Source organism: Microsporum canis, genomic scaffold, assembly GCF_000151145.1.
Source record: "Microsporum canis CBS 113480 supercont1.6 genomic scaffold, whole genome shotgun sequence".
NCBI classification, from domain to species: Eukaryota; Fungi; Ascomycota; class Eurotiomycetes; order Onygenales; family Arthrodermataceae; genus Microsporum; species Microsporum canis.
The window spans coordinates 238914-252332 of NW_003299164.1; the positions used below are offsets into that span (position 1 = coordinate 238914).

At 48.9% G+C, this 13419-nt stretch overlaps 6 protein-coding genes across 6 annotated transcripts; 4 read left to right on the forward strand and 2 right to left on the reverse strand.

Annotated features, from left to right (window-relative positions):
- Positions 1-337: 337 nt before the first annotated feature.
- Positions 338-4278, forward strand: MCYG_06219 (conserved hypothetical protein; the record flags this gene model as incomplete). Its single annotated transcript, XM_002844209.1, has 2 exons — positions 338-415; positions 490-4278. 2 exons carry the CDS (start codon positions 338-340, stop codon positions 4276-4278), a joined length of 3867 nt encoding a protein of 1288 aa, XP_002844255.1.
- A 1004-nt stretch (positions 4279-5282) lies between these two features.
- On the reverse strand, positions 5283-7088 carry MCYG_06220 (salivary proline-rich phosphoprotein PRB1; the record flags this gene model as incomplete). Its single annotated transcript, XM_002844210.1, has 1 exon — positions 5283-7088. One exon carries the CDS (start codon positions 7086-7088, stop codon positions 5283-5285), a length of 1806 nt encoding a protein of 601 aa, XP_002844256.1.
- Positions 7089-8329: 1241 nt separating this feature from the next.
- Positions 8330-8790, forward strand: MCYG_06221 (conserved hypothetical protein; the record flags this gene model as incomplete). The annotated part of the gene is made up of 3 exons (XM_002844211.1): positions 8330-8491; positions 8581-8663; positions 8694-8790. 3 exons carry the CDS (start codon positions 8393-8395, stop codon positions 8788-8790), a joined length of 279 nt encoding a protein of 92 aa, XP_002844257.1.
- Positions 8791-9183: 393 nt separating this feature from the next.
- On the reverse strand, positions 9184-9928 carry MCYG_06222 (conserved hypothetical protein; the record flags this gene model as incomplete). The annotated part of the gene is made up of 2 exons (XM_002844212.1): positions 9184-9668; positions 9754-9928. 2 exons carry the CDS (start codon positions 9926-9928, stop codon positions 9184-9186), a joined length of 660 nt encoding a protein of 219 aa, XP_002844258.1.
- Positions 9929-10182: 254 nt separating this feature from the next.
- Positions 10183-11553, forward strand: MCYG_06223 (casein kinase II beta 2 subunit; the record flags this gene model as incomplete). The annotated part of the gene is made up of 2 exons (XM_002844213.1): positions 10183-10235; positions 10296-11553. 2 exons carry the CDS (start codon positions 10183-10185, stop codon positions 11551-11553), a joined length of 1311 nt encoding a protein of 436 aa, XP_002844259.1.
- Positions 11554-12085: 532 nt separating this feature from the next.
- On the forward strand, positions 12086-13046 carry MCYG_06224 (casein kinase II subunit beta-2; the record flags this gene model as incomplete). The annotated part of the gene is made up of 3 exons (XM_002844214.1): positions 12086-12145; positions 12219-12464; positions 12543-13046. 3 exons carry the CDS (start codon positions 12086-12088, stop codon positions 13044-13046), a joined length of 810 nt encoding a protein of 269 aa, XP_002844260.1.
- Between the last annotated feature and the right edge of the window lie 373 nt (positions 13047-13419).

Genomic DNA, 13419 nt, shown 5'->3' on the forward strand with positions numbered 1-13419 from the left:
GATAAAAAGTGCTGGTCACGTGCATCTCTTATCAGGCTTCTCAATTATCTTCACAAGCTTGAAAAGATAATTGAAGAAGAAAAGAAGAAGCTCATTATCAAATTAACAACATCAGACAGAGACTTACGACAAGTTCTACAGGACATCTACTCTATAACAGACCATTCTAGACCTTGCGAAGCTACATCTCGCCGTCTTCTCACGCTTTATCTTGCCTTCTGAAAGCCCCTTCGAGCTGCCGGCCTCCCCCCCAAAAGGCCATCTTTGACCACTACCATTGCGAGGGAGCGTTGACGAGCTGCGGGACTCGTCCGCCAGGCCGTCCGATGTCGTGTGGATGCACCCTCTAAACCCGTTTCTCCGTTCTTTTTTCCGGAGCTCCCTGCCGTCGCAATGTGTTCCTGTAGAGAGCCATGTAGGTGATCTACCCGGATAGATATATGCAGATATATACCACCTCTGATATACACCTGGCTAACAATGTAGTAGATCCTCCTGGTCCCTCTGACAGAGTCTCTCATTAATTCGCGGGATCGAGAGTCAGGCGCGCAGTATGCAGACCTGGTCACCTCGGAGGACTTTCTCGCCAGCCATGTGCTACGGATTACGGGCTCGCCCGGTTCGTCTGCAATCAAAGAGGTTTCGACACTGCGAGATCAGAAGGGGAAAGCATGGCAGATGGCAACGGCCAATGGAAGGACGGTTGTCATCAAAGAGTCGGTGGTCTACAGCAATAAGGGGTTCAAGATGGTCAACCATGCTCAGCTGCTCAGTGACATTCTCTACTCCTCGCCAATCGATAGCTCCCAGCAGTGGCTCATCTACTACATCTCTAAGCCTCTGGTTGGTTCCTACGAATCGGGCCAGATTGTCCAGGCTATAGTCCCAGGCTCCTCCTTGGACAACATATCACTACGTCACGGTTCCGGACCAGATCCATCCAATTACCACTCCAACTATCATCGTAATGAAATATCCTCTTTCGGTGATCTGCTTTCGAAGTTCCCCCTGATTGCAAAACAGATGAAGCCTGGCCTGGATCGTCTCTTCCGTGAATTTGGCAAAGAACTAGGAAAACCCCTTCCGCCACCACCTTCTGATCCTCCTGTAACGCAGCCGGACCGCCCAGCAGACGGAGATGAGGCGTACTCACACCGAAATTCTAACCACCCCCTATCAATCGGTGCTTGCGAGCAGTTCGAGGATGAAGAAGACATGATGAGAAATGCCCTGGACACCGCAGTCACGGCGGCCATAGATATATTCCGCCTTGTCGACAAACAGCAGCTTTCCCTTCTTGGTGCCACAACCGATCTTACCGGCCCGATGGTCGAACGCCTAATTGAGCGCTACGTCCTAGAGCAAGTTCATGATAGTCTTCTCTTCCCACGACTCCGCGAGTGTCGTCAAGCAGATGACTTGGACCTTGATCTGCGTGTACGCCAGATGGAGAATATCGATGTATCCCAGGTGGGAATACCCATAGAAGGCGGCCACAAGGGCAGAGAAGAACTCAGGCGCCGTATCGGAACAGCTGTTGAGGAGTTTAGAAAGATATCAGATGCAAGGTGCCCACAGGACATGCTTTCGATATTACTCAGGACTGTGAAGATAGTCACTATAGACCAGGCTTTAGGCGCCCCTGACAGTCAGACCGAGAAACCTTCTGTTCTTACTATCAATGCTGACGTGCTGGTTTCGTTACTACTTCTAGTTGTTATACGATCACATGTACGGCAACTCTATGCCAGGCTTCTATATATGCAACGCTTTATATTTGTGGATGATGTTGAATCGGGCGAGTCGGGATATGCATTGAGCACGTTCGAAGGGGTCTTGATATATCTCCAAAATGACTCCGCCGGTCTCAGGAAAGCTAGCTCTAGGAACAAACGCCTTTGGACGGCAACTAAGCATGGGAAGATACCTGAAATGACCGCGATACTACAACCAGAACTTCAGGCATCAAGCCCCATTACCGATGAGAATGACTGTGAAAATGTGCAACCAGACAACTCCAGCAGCCAAAAGAACAGTGAGCGTCAATGGCCGGCGTTGAATGGGCTTTCAAAAACCACTCATAAATCGGCCTTTTCTATTTCCAACTCTGCTACTCAAGATGATGCCCCAGAAACGCCACGGCTCGCCCATGTTTTCCCATTTCAAACATGGGCACAACATACTACGACTATAGAGCGACCTAAACCCCGGAAAAGGGTATCAATGGATACAAGAAGCATGTCAGAATCGTCAACTATCTCCTTCCTTTCTCGCTCTACGACATTCGGGTCAATAGCAGGCGGTATCGAAGGTGATACATCAATAGAGAGTCTAACTACAACCAAAGATCCGTCCGGTCACTCAGTTCCAATGATGGCTGTCGAAGCGGGTCAGCCAGAAGCCCTAAGCTACTTGCTGGGTTTAAGTGAATATTATCCCCGAGAAAGCATACTTCAAGATGTAAACAGTGAAGGAACCACGCTGTTGAGTGCCGCCGTCCAACTTGCCCATACGGAAATTATCAACATACTTATTGAATACCTCCTCCAAGAAAACCAGCGTGATGTAGCTTCATACCTTATGAAAGCTGATAATAGAGGCCGCACTGTTGGACATTACCTCTTCAACTCCCCCGACTTGCTCTCTCGCCTAGGAAGATCCCTGCCTTGGACCCAGAGAGACAGGAACGGGCAAACACCTCTTTTCGCCCTATGCAGGTCGTACGATCACCCTGATTATAACTCCATGGTCAATGAGGCGCTCACTCTAGCAACCGAAGCTCAGGGTGATGGAAAGCCACTTCGGCTCGACGACCATGTCGATGCGAAGGGCAATACCCTCCTTCATATCGTCAGCGATCCACAGATACTACTAAGGATGCTCAGGCAATGCGATGGAGACCCTAATTATACAAATGACAAGAGGTTTACACCATTAATGGTAGCTAGCAAATATGGTCGTATTGACCTCGTCAGGACCTTATTTGCCGACCCTCGCGTAGATGTCCACCTCCGAGAATCTCGCGGCCTCACAGCAGTGGAACTCGCCAAAGACGATGAAGTCAGAAACCGAATAGATGATCTAGTGCTATGCTCCAGCTCTCCGCCACCCTCACCTGATGCAACCAATCGCACTACAAGTGTGGTTAGGTCATTATTTGTTGAAGATTTCGGGATACGGTTCATCATCAAATCCGGTGCACCTTCTAGTTCACCATCGCCAAATTCGAAGGCTACACGCACGACTACCTACACTGTTACAACTTGTCGACGTAGTCTTAATGACTTTGAGAACCTAATCCGTTTTCTTCGGGTGGAACATCCCGCGTCATACCTCCCTGAGATGCCAGTTTTCCGATCACCTTTTCAAATACCCTCAAAACCCTCAAGGGCTGTTCTCCATGACATACAGGAACGATTAGATCGATTGTTAAAAGTTTTACTAGCCCACCCAACCTTCTCGACCCATGAATTGCTTTGGGAGTTCTTCCTTGTTCCTGAGATCCAGACGGAAATGATTGATCAGCGGTCTGCACGTAAGGCTACAGTACTGGCCGAATCAATAATGGACGATTATGAACCTGCGTCTGCAGAAGTCATACGAAGTGCGCAGCAGATCTTATCCCATGCGGAGGATGCAGTTCAATCAGTCAGCGAAGGCACCCGCAACTTGATTTGTTGCGGATATCTGTTACAGCATGCATCTACCGACCTTGCAGATGCCCTTTTCCTCTGCAGCTCCATGATTTCATCCCTTCAACCACCAGCCAATGTTCTCCCCCATCACTATGTCCGCGCCTTCCACCGCTTCGTATCATCCTTCAACCTTTCGTCGACTGATTCCTCGCCACTGATTCAGTTTTTGGCCGCACTCATATCATCTCAGAATACCACAACAGCAATGCTCACTTCCCTCTCTCGGCCCAACAACCTCATATTATCACTCAATTCTGCCCAGCGGGCTCTTTCTCGTGCTCGTTCTGCAGTAGCCTCCTCATCACTTCCACGCAAATTCAACTTTTCCGTGCTTGAAGAATCCCGCCAGCGTTCTATCCGCGAGCAAGAGACTAAGATTGCCACCCTAACGACCGAGATTGACGAAGTTAGAAAGGAAATCTCATGGAATAAGGACGTTGTCGTCGGCGAGCTGGCGGGGTGGAGTTCCTGGAGAGAACAGACTGGTAGACAGGCTATTCGGAATTTTGTCAAGACGACACTCATCAGGGAGAAAGAGCGCGGTAAACGCATGGAACGTTGTCTGCGGATTATTAAAGGCTAAATGCCTACAGATCCCATGTAGAGTGGAGTACATCTCTTGTCTTTTGTTTCTGGAGATATTTTCCCGGTGTTCACTTCTAGTGGTCGGCTCGATCTACTTAACAACTTTTCTTCTTGGGTATAAGGTGGCATAGCCTGTACCTCAATATTAATGGCCGCAATATTTTTGTTTCGTTCTAAGGCGGTTGATTCTATATAGCGTTTGTTTTCGCCATTGTATGAGTATCTTTGAGTTCGTTCAAATGCTAGTAATATATCAACCTCGGCCGCATAATGTTTATGGGCCGGGCCAGATGCAGGTAACTGATTCACTTCGCTAATTAACCCAGGCGGGACTGCCGTGTCAAATATACTCGGCGCATCCTGGTTCTTTAATTTCCTTAAGCACTGGAAGAAAATGAGAATTTAATCAACGGCAGTAATCTCGTGGTAATAACCATTCTTTATTCGTCTATAGAGAGCCCCTGACGGGGCATATGGATACAACTATCATTAGCACCCAACTGCTAAAAGAAAACAACAATCCAAACGATATCAAAACCGGCATCCTCGTTCCTCTTGGGAGAAGTACCCAGGCTGATAAGAAAATAAGTCTAGAGGCTTGAAAGCCAACGGGCCGAAAGAGAAATATGATGGGAAAAGGGTAAGAAGAAAAGAAGCAAAGGCATCCAAAACGATTGAGTAATTGGCCTTGAAAAGAAATGCAGAAATTGAATAAATAGGCACAAAGAAATGTCATAATACAAGGAGATCATAAGAGAGAATCGAAGGTTTATGAAAATATCACTGCCAGAGCAAAGGGTTAAACACATGATGATAGGATGAAAGGGAGTTCCTTGCTTGGATGTGAGAAAAGATGGCAAATGTAAAGTTTCTTCGGTGGTATATGCCGAACATAGTGATAAAATGGAGTGGAAAGAATGAACCAAAGAGCGACATTTTCTGTTTAAATAAAGGAATGGAAACAAAAATGAAGGGGGAAAAGAAAAATGCTGGATATGGATGTTATTGTGAACTTCCAGGGTACGTAGCACTATTGCGATTTGTAATTTGCCTGAGACTGTTTCGTGCTACCTGATGTGAGTTGATGGCACTGTATCTCTTTGAAATTGGCCGCCGGTATTCGTCTGAGGGGCTGTGTAGATTCTCCATGGACGATTCTGGCAATGGTGCAAGCCCAGGTGCACCAACTGTATGGAACCCGGTCTTTTCATCCTCCATCAAGTCTGGGGAGTACGCGATGTACTGATGCTGGTGCTCGTTCGGGGCAATGAGTGAAGCAGATTGCATCGTATTATTCATATCACCTTGCGGGATCCGCAACTCATTTTGACCCGGTTGGCCTAAAGATGCCTTATAAGTGGCATCTTGATGTGTTGGGTATGAAGAGTAGGCAAGCCCCTTTTCTTCCATATTCTGGGGATATTGAGAATATGCATCTCCTTGAGGAGGAGGGCTTGATAGAGCGCCAAACGAGTGCATGTTGTGATCGTATGTCATTGACTCACTGTGGTCGACAATGCCCGTCTGTGTTTGCTGTACATCGCCCATGGGAGGGGTTGGAGGGAACGGAGATTGCCGCCTGCTCGAACCTTCGTCATTCTGGTTCTCCCTAGTATGTTTCCATCGTTTGTAGTAGACGAATGTGAGAAATACTAGGGAGACAACGACGAACCCGCCAAACACTGCACCTGCAGCTACGCCGCCTTTGCTTAGGCTGCTACCTTTTGATTTGGGGGGACCAGGAGTAGTTGTGGAAGAAGTCAGAGGAGATGAAGATGATGTTGGAGCAGGAGGGCCATTAGAGGATTCTTCAGGGCCTGCTGGCGGAAGAGTTTGTCCCGGCACCTGAGACGATTTTGGAGGTTCCGAGGATGGAGTCACGGATGATGACCCAGTAGAAGAAGTTGGGCTTGGGTTTTTGGTGGAAGTAGGAGACTCGGTTGGTTCCGCGATTGTGTTTGATTCAGATGACGTAGGCGGTGATGAGGGAGGGTTTCCCTTCGTAGGCTGGGGGGTTCCTGGTTCAGTCGTGCGAGTTACAGGGTCTGCTGTCGTGGTATCTTGAGGGGGCGGAGGTGGGTTAGGCTCCTTTGAAGTCATGGATTCAGCTGGAGGTTTGTCTGGAGGAGGGCCCTTGGGCGGATCCGGTTGCTCAGTTGGCATGGACGGAGGGGGGTCATTCTTGGTCGGAGATGGAGGACCATGGCCTCCATCTTTTCCCCCATCTTTTCCTCCATTTTCATCCCCGCTGCTGTCGCCTTTATCGCCATTACCACGACCAGGGCCATCTGCTTGGCCTGGTTTATCTCCGTTACCATGGCCACCATCATTATCGCGGCCGTGATCATCGCCCTTGCTAGGTGGGCGTTGGCCACGGTCTTCATCATTTTTTTTATTCCACCCATGTCCTCGATCAGGAAACCCACGACCTGGCGGGCCACGATCGGGAGGGCCGCGGTTAGGGGGCCTTTCACCATTGCGCCCACCACCGTGACCATCCTTCTGATTATCTCCCTGGCCTCCTTGATCTTCTCCCTTACTGTCTCTCTGATTCCCTCCCTGATCTCCCCTTCCGTCTGTTCTGTCTCCTTTGCCTCCGGAATCACCATCTCTCCTACCTTTCGAGATGCTCCATATCCCAAGACGGTTTGATTCGCGTCCTGGCTGTGGGTCTTCAGGGCTTAAACAGCCACGGTGTTGTACAGAACATGCGCCAGAACGAGAGGATGGGTGTAATGAGGCAGCGGTCGTCAATGCAGCAGCGCATGATTGTAGCAGCAATAGTTGAATGATAGTCGGCGGTAACATGATTGGATATGTTGGCCAAGGACGAAGTCCTTCGGCAAAACGGTTAACTCACAACGCGCCAGTAGATGGCGATGCATATAAACGAGTGAATGATAAGTGAACGGGCGAACGAGAGACGTTGGTGACTGCAACTGATGTTGGGTAAAACTTTTCTTCTCTTCTGAGAAGTCGAACTGCTGTTGGATTTTGATTGTAAATTGGTCGAAATCGTTCTATTTTTACCTGCCCACAGGAACGACAGCGCCGCTAGGATCTGCACGGCCGAACGAACGACGGACAACGGGCGAGCATGGTCGAGCGAGTACCAGAGACCCGTTCCTGTCAGACTTTTTTTCTTTTGCTTTTTGGGCTATTCAGGAGTGCGTAAGCCCAGCAAGCAGCCGCTTCCCATTGATATATGGAAGAGAATGCCAACGGTTTCCTTTCGCTCTCCCACTCCGCCAGAAGGAAAAACGAACGAAAAAGGCTTAAAAAGTTCTTTACACCCTTCTCGTTACGAAGCGCCCACCTGCAGCTGGATGGAGAATTATTGTTATAAACCCGCACCTTTATGTGGGCGTAACGGCTCGTAACGAGTGTACGCTGACCCCCTTTGATCTGAAGGTTGACGGTTCGCGAAGATTATAGAACGACGCTGAAACAGCACATTATAAAGAGCCCTGCATGAAGGGCCTTGACAAACGCGAGCAACAGAGAGACTCATGTTCCCGTCTCCCCCCGCTGGTTGAAAAAGGGCCCAGGGACCCCAGTGAGATCGTATATACGCATATGCTGGTGGCCATCGGCGGCATCCATCTGGAAAATCCGTAACAGGGGGTCCCCCCTTATCCGCTACTAGTGTCCTGTAGCGTCTCTTGGTGGTTTGTCCACGCCTCTTCGGTGAATCAGCGTAGAGATTTGCGCTGCGTTTGTTAGTAAGGTGGCTGTGAATAATGGACATGTAGACTTGCGTGTAGACTTAGCAGCGTGTCATAGCTATATAGCATGAGGCCATCCACCCCAAGCTTAGTACTATGTATATATTGTAAATTTGCAGGGGTGAAGCCGAGTTCATTGCAAGATGACGTTGGAAGAGTTCAAGAAATGCTGATGCCTGCTGAGGTCGCATCCATACTTGCCACTGCGGAAGAAATGGGAAGCGCTGACATGTATAAATAACCTTGCGGGGTTGTTCGTTCTTCTCTTCTTCATCTTTCAATCTTCATCTTCAACCGTCATACTCGTTGCTCTGTAAGAAGACCGTAAAAACGGCGCATCATCTGAAGAAACTGCTGGCCCCTGGACGATTCACATCTACATCAACCATGCCTCTCGTTGTGCCACAAGTGTCGGAGAACGACAAGGCTGCCTGGGCGGCCAAGCTGATGGGCAAGAAGATTACAGACTCTGAGTCCAATGAGACTGTAAGCTGGAACTAGAAGATGCAAACGGACTGTGTATGCATGCTGGTTACTTGGATGCTGACATTGCTTTTTCTTTATTTGTTTGACAGTGTTTCGCAAAGAAAGACCTTCCTGAGGGTCACCGAGTACTCAAGCCCGGCGACATGACTACGATGGACTTCAACCCGGAGCGGTATGTTAATATAAGTCGATATAAAAATAGCTGGTCCTCTAGATTTGGCTCTTCTAACCGCGAGCTGTGTAGGTTGAACGTTTACGTCGGCGAAGACGGCACCGTCATGGATGTCAAGCATGGCTGAACATCTGCATAGATATTGAATGCAGTGGCGACGACGACAGCAATGACGAATAATGGCGGGGTCTCTGGCTGGGTGGGATAATGGTTCCAGTTTATACCAGTGATTCTCTTTTTCCTTTTCGGTGTATCGAGCAATATAAGAGACTTTCATCAGCCTTTCCCCGTTTTTCGTGTAGCTGGTGGCTGGATGCTCCATCACAGGCAGACTGGATATTAATTTAACTTAGTCGGTGGCTCAGCCCATGAGGTTGTAGCCTCGAGGCTTCGATGAATAAGTGCTCGCATCATTCCAAGGTGCCCTGCTGATTCACCCTCTTGCAGAAGAACCACGTATGGAACATATGGCGCATGCTGCAAGCCCCTTATGGGAGATTCATGCATGCTTGCATCCTCATCAATCATCTTCATCAGAGCTGTATGCACCCAGACCGAGGCTCGATACAGCCTTCTTCTTTGTTTCTGGCGGAGTGGTCGTCTCTAGCTTCTGGATAGGTGGAGGCTGAGGGGCTTCAGCTGTGCCATCCTTGTTGTTATCTGTAGCAGTTGTAGAAGACTTCCGTCGTTTAAGCCCTAGACGCCCACCGTCCCTATCCTTGACACGCCGCCGTTTCCGCGCAGAGATGGCCCAGTTATCACTCTCATCCGCTGATCCTGCAGGCTCAGCAGTGTTCCCATTCTCTACATCCAAGAGAGCCTTCTCAGCCTCTTCACGTTGCCGGTGAAACAGCTCCAGCTTCTCACTCGTCTCCTTCCGCAATGCCTCCTCCTTGGCACGCGTAGACTCAAGTATCGAATCGAGGAACTCGACCTCGTCTTCATCCAGAGTTCGGAACTGGTTCTTTAGCCGTATAGATTCCTCGAACGCTTCCTGTTTGGCAGCTGGTGTATATCCATATCCGTCAGCACTACTAGACATAGAGACCCAAAGCTGAGCAAATTTCAAGCATCTGCATCCAGAACATACCCTTGTTCTGCTGCAACACTTCATAGAGACTCTTTCCACCTTCTTGCTGTCCCTCTGTAGTTCTCTTCTGGCGGCTCGCCTCGAGATCCTGTTTTACCTTGGACCATTCATCATTGGGCTTGCTGACCTCGTAGTCGTCTCCCTCCACACCAGCAGATACAAATCCCGACGACATCTTGTCAATATCTATCACTATGGGCGTGTTTTCTTCTCTGCTTCCTCTTACTTTGCTTCTTTTCAACTTTCGCTCTTTTTCCTATATTTCTATCTTAGTCAGCAGTGGCGTGGATTATAATTTCTCCGTTCTTGCCGGGGTTCGGAATAATTTTACTCCGTGATATGACGAAACGGGGAATCCTTTCGTCGTTTCTTCATCTTCAACTTCACCCTGCAACATCACCATAGATTGTTACTGTTGATAGCTTCATTATGGCGCCGTCCAGCGGCCACCAGCTCATTCCGAAGGTCTGGCGAGTAGCTAGGTAAGTTTTCACTATATAGACTTCGGGGAAAGATTTGAAAATAGGCTGACAGTCACATAGGTTCGCCTTCGAGAAGACCGCTCGAGCAATCAGGAGCAGGCTTCCCGATGCTCCTCAACCTCGCGCTCTACAGCTTCAACCAGCATTTGTTCGTCCGCCTGTTCGGACGCCCGCAGACCGGATTGCGGCTCTCAGGTCACAGACTCGTTCTTTCACGACTGTCCGGCTGTCAGCCCGCACAGCATCCGGTAGAGCCACCCAACCTTTGAAAATCGTCACTCAGGTTAGCCGCCTGACGACCAGAACTCCCTTTGCCTCCGCCTTACGCCCAAACCTAACAGGAGGTGCATTCTGCCGGACGGCGGGGGGATATGCTATCGGTGCCGGTAGGATAGGTGGCGCGAGATACTTCTCTAGCTCCCCCACTTGCCCGGCTCAAGTCATCCAGAATGTATCTGCGGCAATGCGTTCTTTCTGGCTGTCCGGCCAGAGAGTTCGCTTTGACGGTATTGATAAACGGACAGGTGCTAAAAAATATAAAGTTGTGACTGCACTGCAACAGGAGGCAGGCCGCAAGATGGGCGCCATCCCTACCACTGCCCCGGGATCATATGTTGATTTCAAGATCTCTCCAACCATCACGGCTCTTGGATGCTTCAAGTCGATGCAAAAGGAATCAACTTTCCAAGCCAACGAGCAGGCCACTCTTAACTCTGCTGGTCTCTTGGACCTCCTCTCCGGAGACTTCGCTCGTGTGCTCAAGGAACTTGCCGCGGTGCTAAACGATTTGAAGAAACTCGCTGCTCTCGGCGACCTTCCTATATCGTTACATGACCAGTCTACCATTCGTGTTCGGTTTCCAGGATGCGATGCAGAGACCGTGGAGCATCTGTGTGTCGAGGCTGGAGTGCAGAGAGGAGTGGTTGGCCAGGACGAAGACTTTGAGAGCAGAAATGGAGCCGAGATGGCACTCCTTTTTCCCTTTGCTCCTAGCCATCAACACTCCGAACCAGGGTCGTATCTACGTGACAGTCCTCTCATGCGGACACCAGAATACGTTAACTGGCGGGAAATGGTGCTCTCAAAAGATTCTCTCTCCCCCTTTGGTACGCCTGGAGGAGACTTTTCTCTCATAGACCTGTCAGAGGAGAACCCATGGGCACGCCAACCCTCTGCATTTTCGAGCGTAGGCATTAGTGAACTCGGTGACCGAGAGTTCTTCCCCGATATCCGCTATCCAACCCCTACGGTCTCTGACTATGGAGGCATCGAAGGCGTCTGCAGATTTATAGAGGAATGTAACCGAGTCAGCCGCTGACCGCCTCCACCTTGCCGCCCTTTCTGTTACGAATCTCCTTGTCTCTGATAATATCCCTTGTATATATTCTGTTGCCCTTGTCTACCTGTGGCGTCCTTCCGCTGTGTATCTACCGTTTCTTTTGTTTACAGATATCAAATCTCCGCTAAGTCTATAACTCACCTAAAGAAACAACGTCGTCATACGTCCTCTTCTCTCTTGATGTATAAAATAAACATAAATAAAAAAATGAGCTTCACCCGCATCACGTGGAAGCGCCGCCACAAGAGCTCATGAAGAAAAAAAAACCACCAACCAAAGCCACGAAGTTGTAGATTCAAGGCTTCGGCAGCGAGAGACTTGAATTCCATGCTTTCTCCCTGTTATCGCGCTCATCTAACTAACCCACACGAAAAACCGACTCTCTTCGTTCACGGCAATCGATACAGCTAATTAATTACACACTCGTCCGCGAAGCGGGGTGGGACTTTCGCTACACTGGGTCTAATCAGGTCGGAAGCCGTACATATAATAGGGAAACCTGCGAGAAACAATGGACGAGTTCAACAATACGGACACAGACAGCGATTATACGTCGTTTTGGAGAGATTGGGTGAGTGGCTGGTTCAACAGGTAACCTCTCTGCTTTTTCAGGAAGAACATCTACTGACACATTGTGAGAACAGTTTATATCCTCCCGGGGCAATGAATATTTCTGTGAAATAGACGAAGAGTACCTCACGGATCGCTTTAATCTGACTGGTTTAAACACCGAAGTCCAGTACTATCAGTATGCCTTGGATATGGTGACCGACCTCTTCGATCTGGACGCAGACGATGACCTACGGGAACAGATCGAGAAGTCGGCTCGACATCTGTACGGACTGGTTCATGCAAGATATATTGTCACCACGCGCGGTTTAGCGAAAATGGTACGCTTCTACTCTCAACCTGATCCAGACAACCATATCAAACTGTTGAGCAATTGACTGACACTCCACTCCGTGCAGCTTGAAAAATATAAACGCGCAGATTTTGGCAAATGTCCTCGGGTCATGTGTCATCAACACCCCCTTCTACCTATGGGCCAATCTGACCTCCCCGGCCTAAAACCCGTCAAGCTCTACTGTGCAAAATGCGAAGACATATACAACCCCAAATCATCCCGCCACGCCGCTGTTGACGGTGCCTATTTCGGCTCATCGTTCCACAACATCCTTTTCCAGGTCTACCCCGACCTAATACCAGATAAGTCACGAGAAAGATACGAACCTCGTGTTTTTGGGTTCAAAGTCCACGCTTGTGCAGCTCTTGCTAGATGGCAAGATCGAAAGCAAGAGGAGCTACTTAACCGGTTGCACATGTTAGATATCGAGAGTCCATTTATTGAAGATAGGGAGACGGAGGATGAAGAGGACGAAGATGAAGAGGAAGAGGAAGAGGACGAAGAGGACGAGGGAGGCGATTCAATAATGAAGGAAGGCGCAATGGAAACGATACCAGCCCATGCTTGAAAGGTGATGTAGGATGGATACTTATAATAATGGACATGACAAGGCGTACACAGGCGTATATCGGTTTCGGCAGTTCACTGAAGCAATACTTGGCTCGAAAACCGGCGAATTCAAGATATCCTGGTATCGCAGGACTGAACTAAACTCGAACCTTCGTTGTTTTAATGGCTGATTGGCATGGTTACTCATGGAAGGCGCTTTGGTCTCTGTGGTCTTTTAATCGGATCCATAATTTCATTCTTCATACCCACACCATTGGCATATCAAATTTCAGACTGGGCGTGATCACACAATTAACACTGAAAATTATTCTCTTACATGAACGATTCCATCTCCATTGCTTACCTTCAACAATGTTGCTTTCAATACAGAA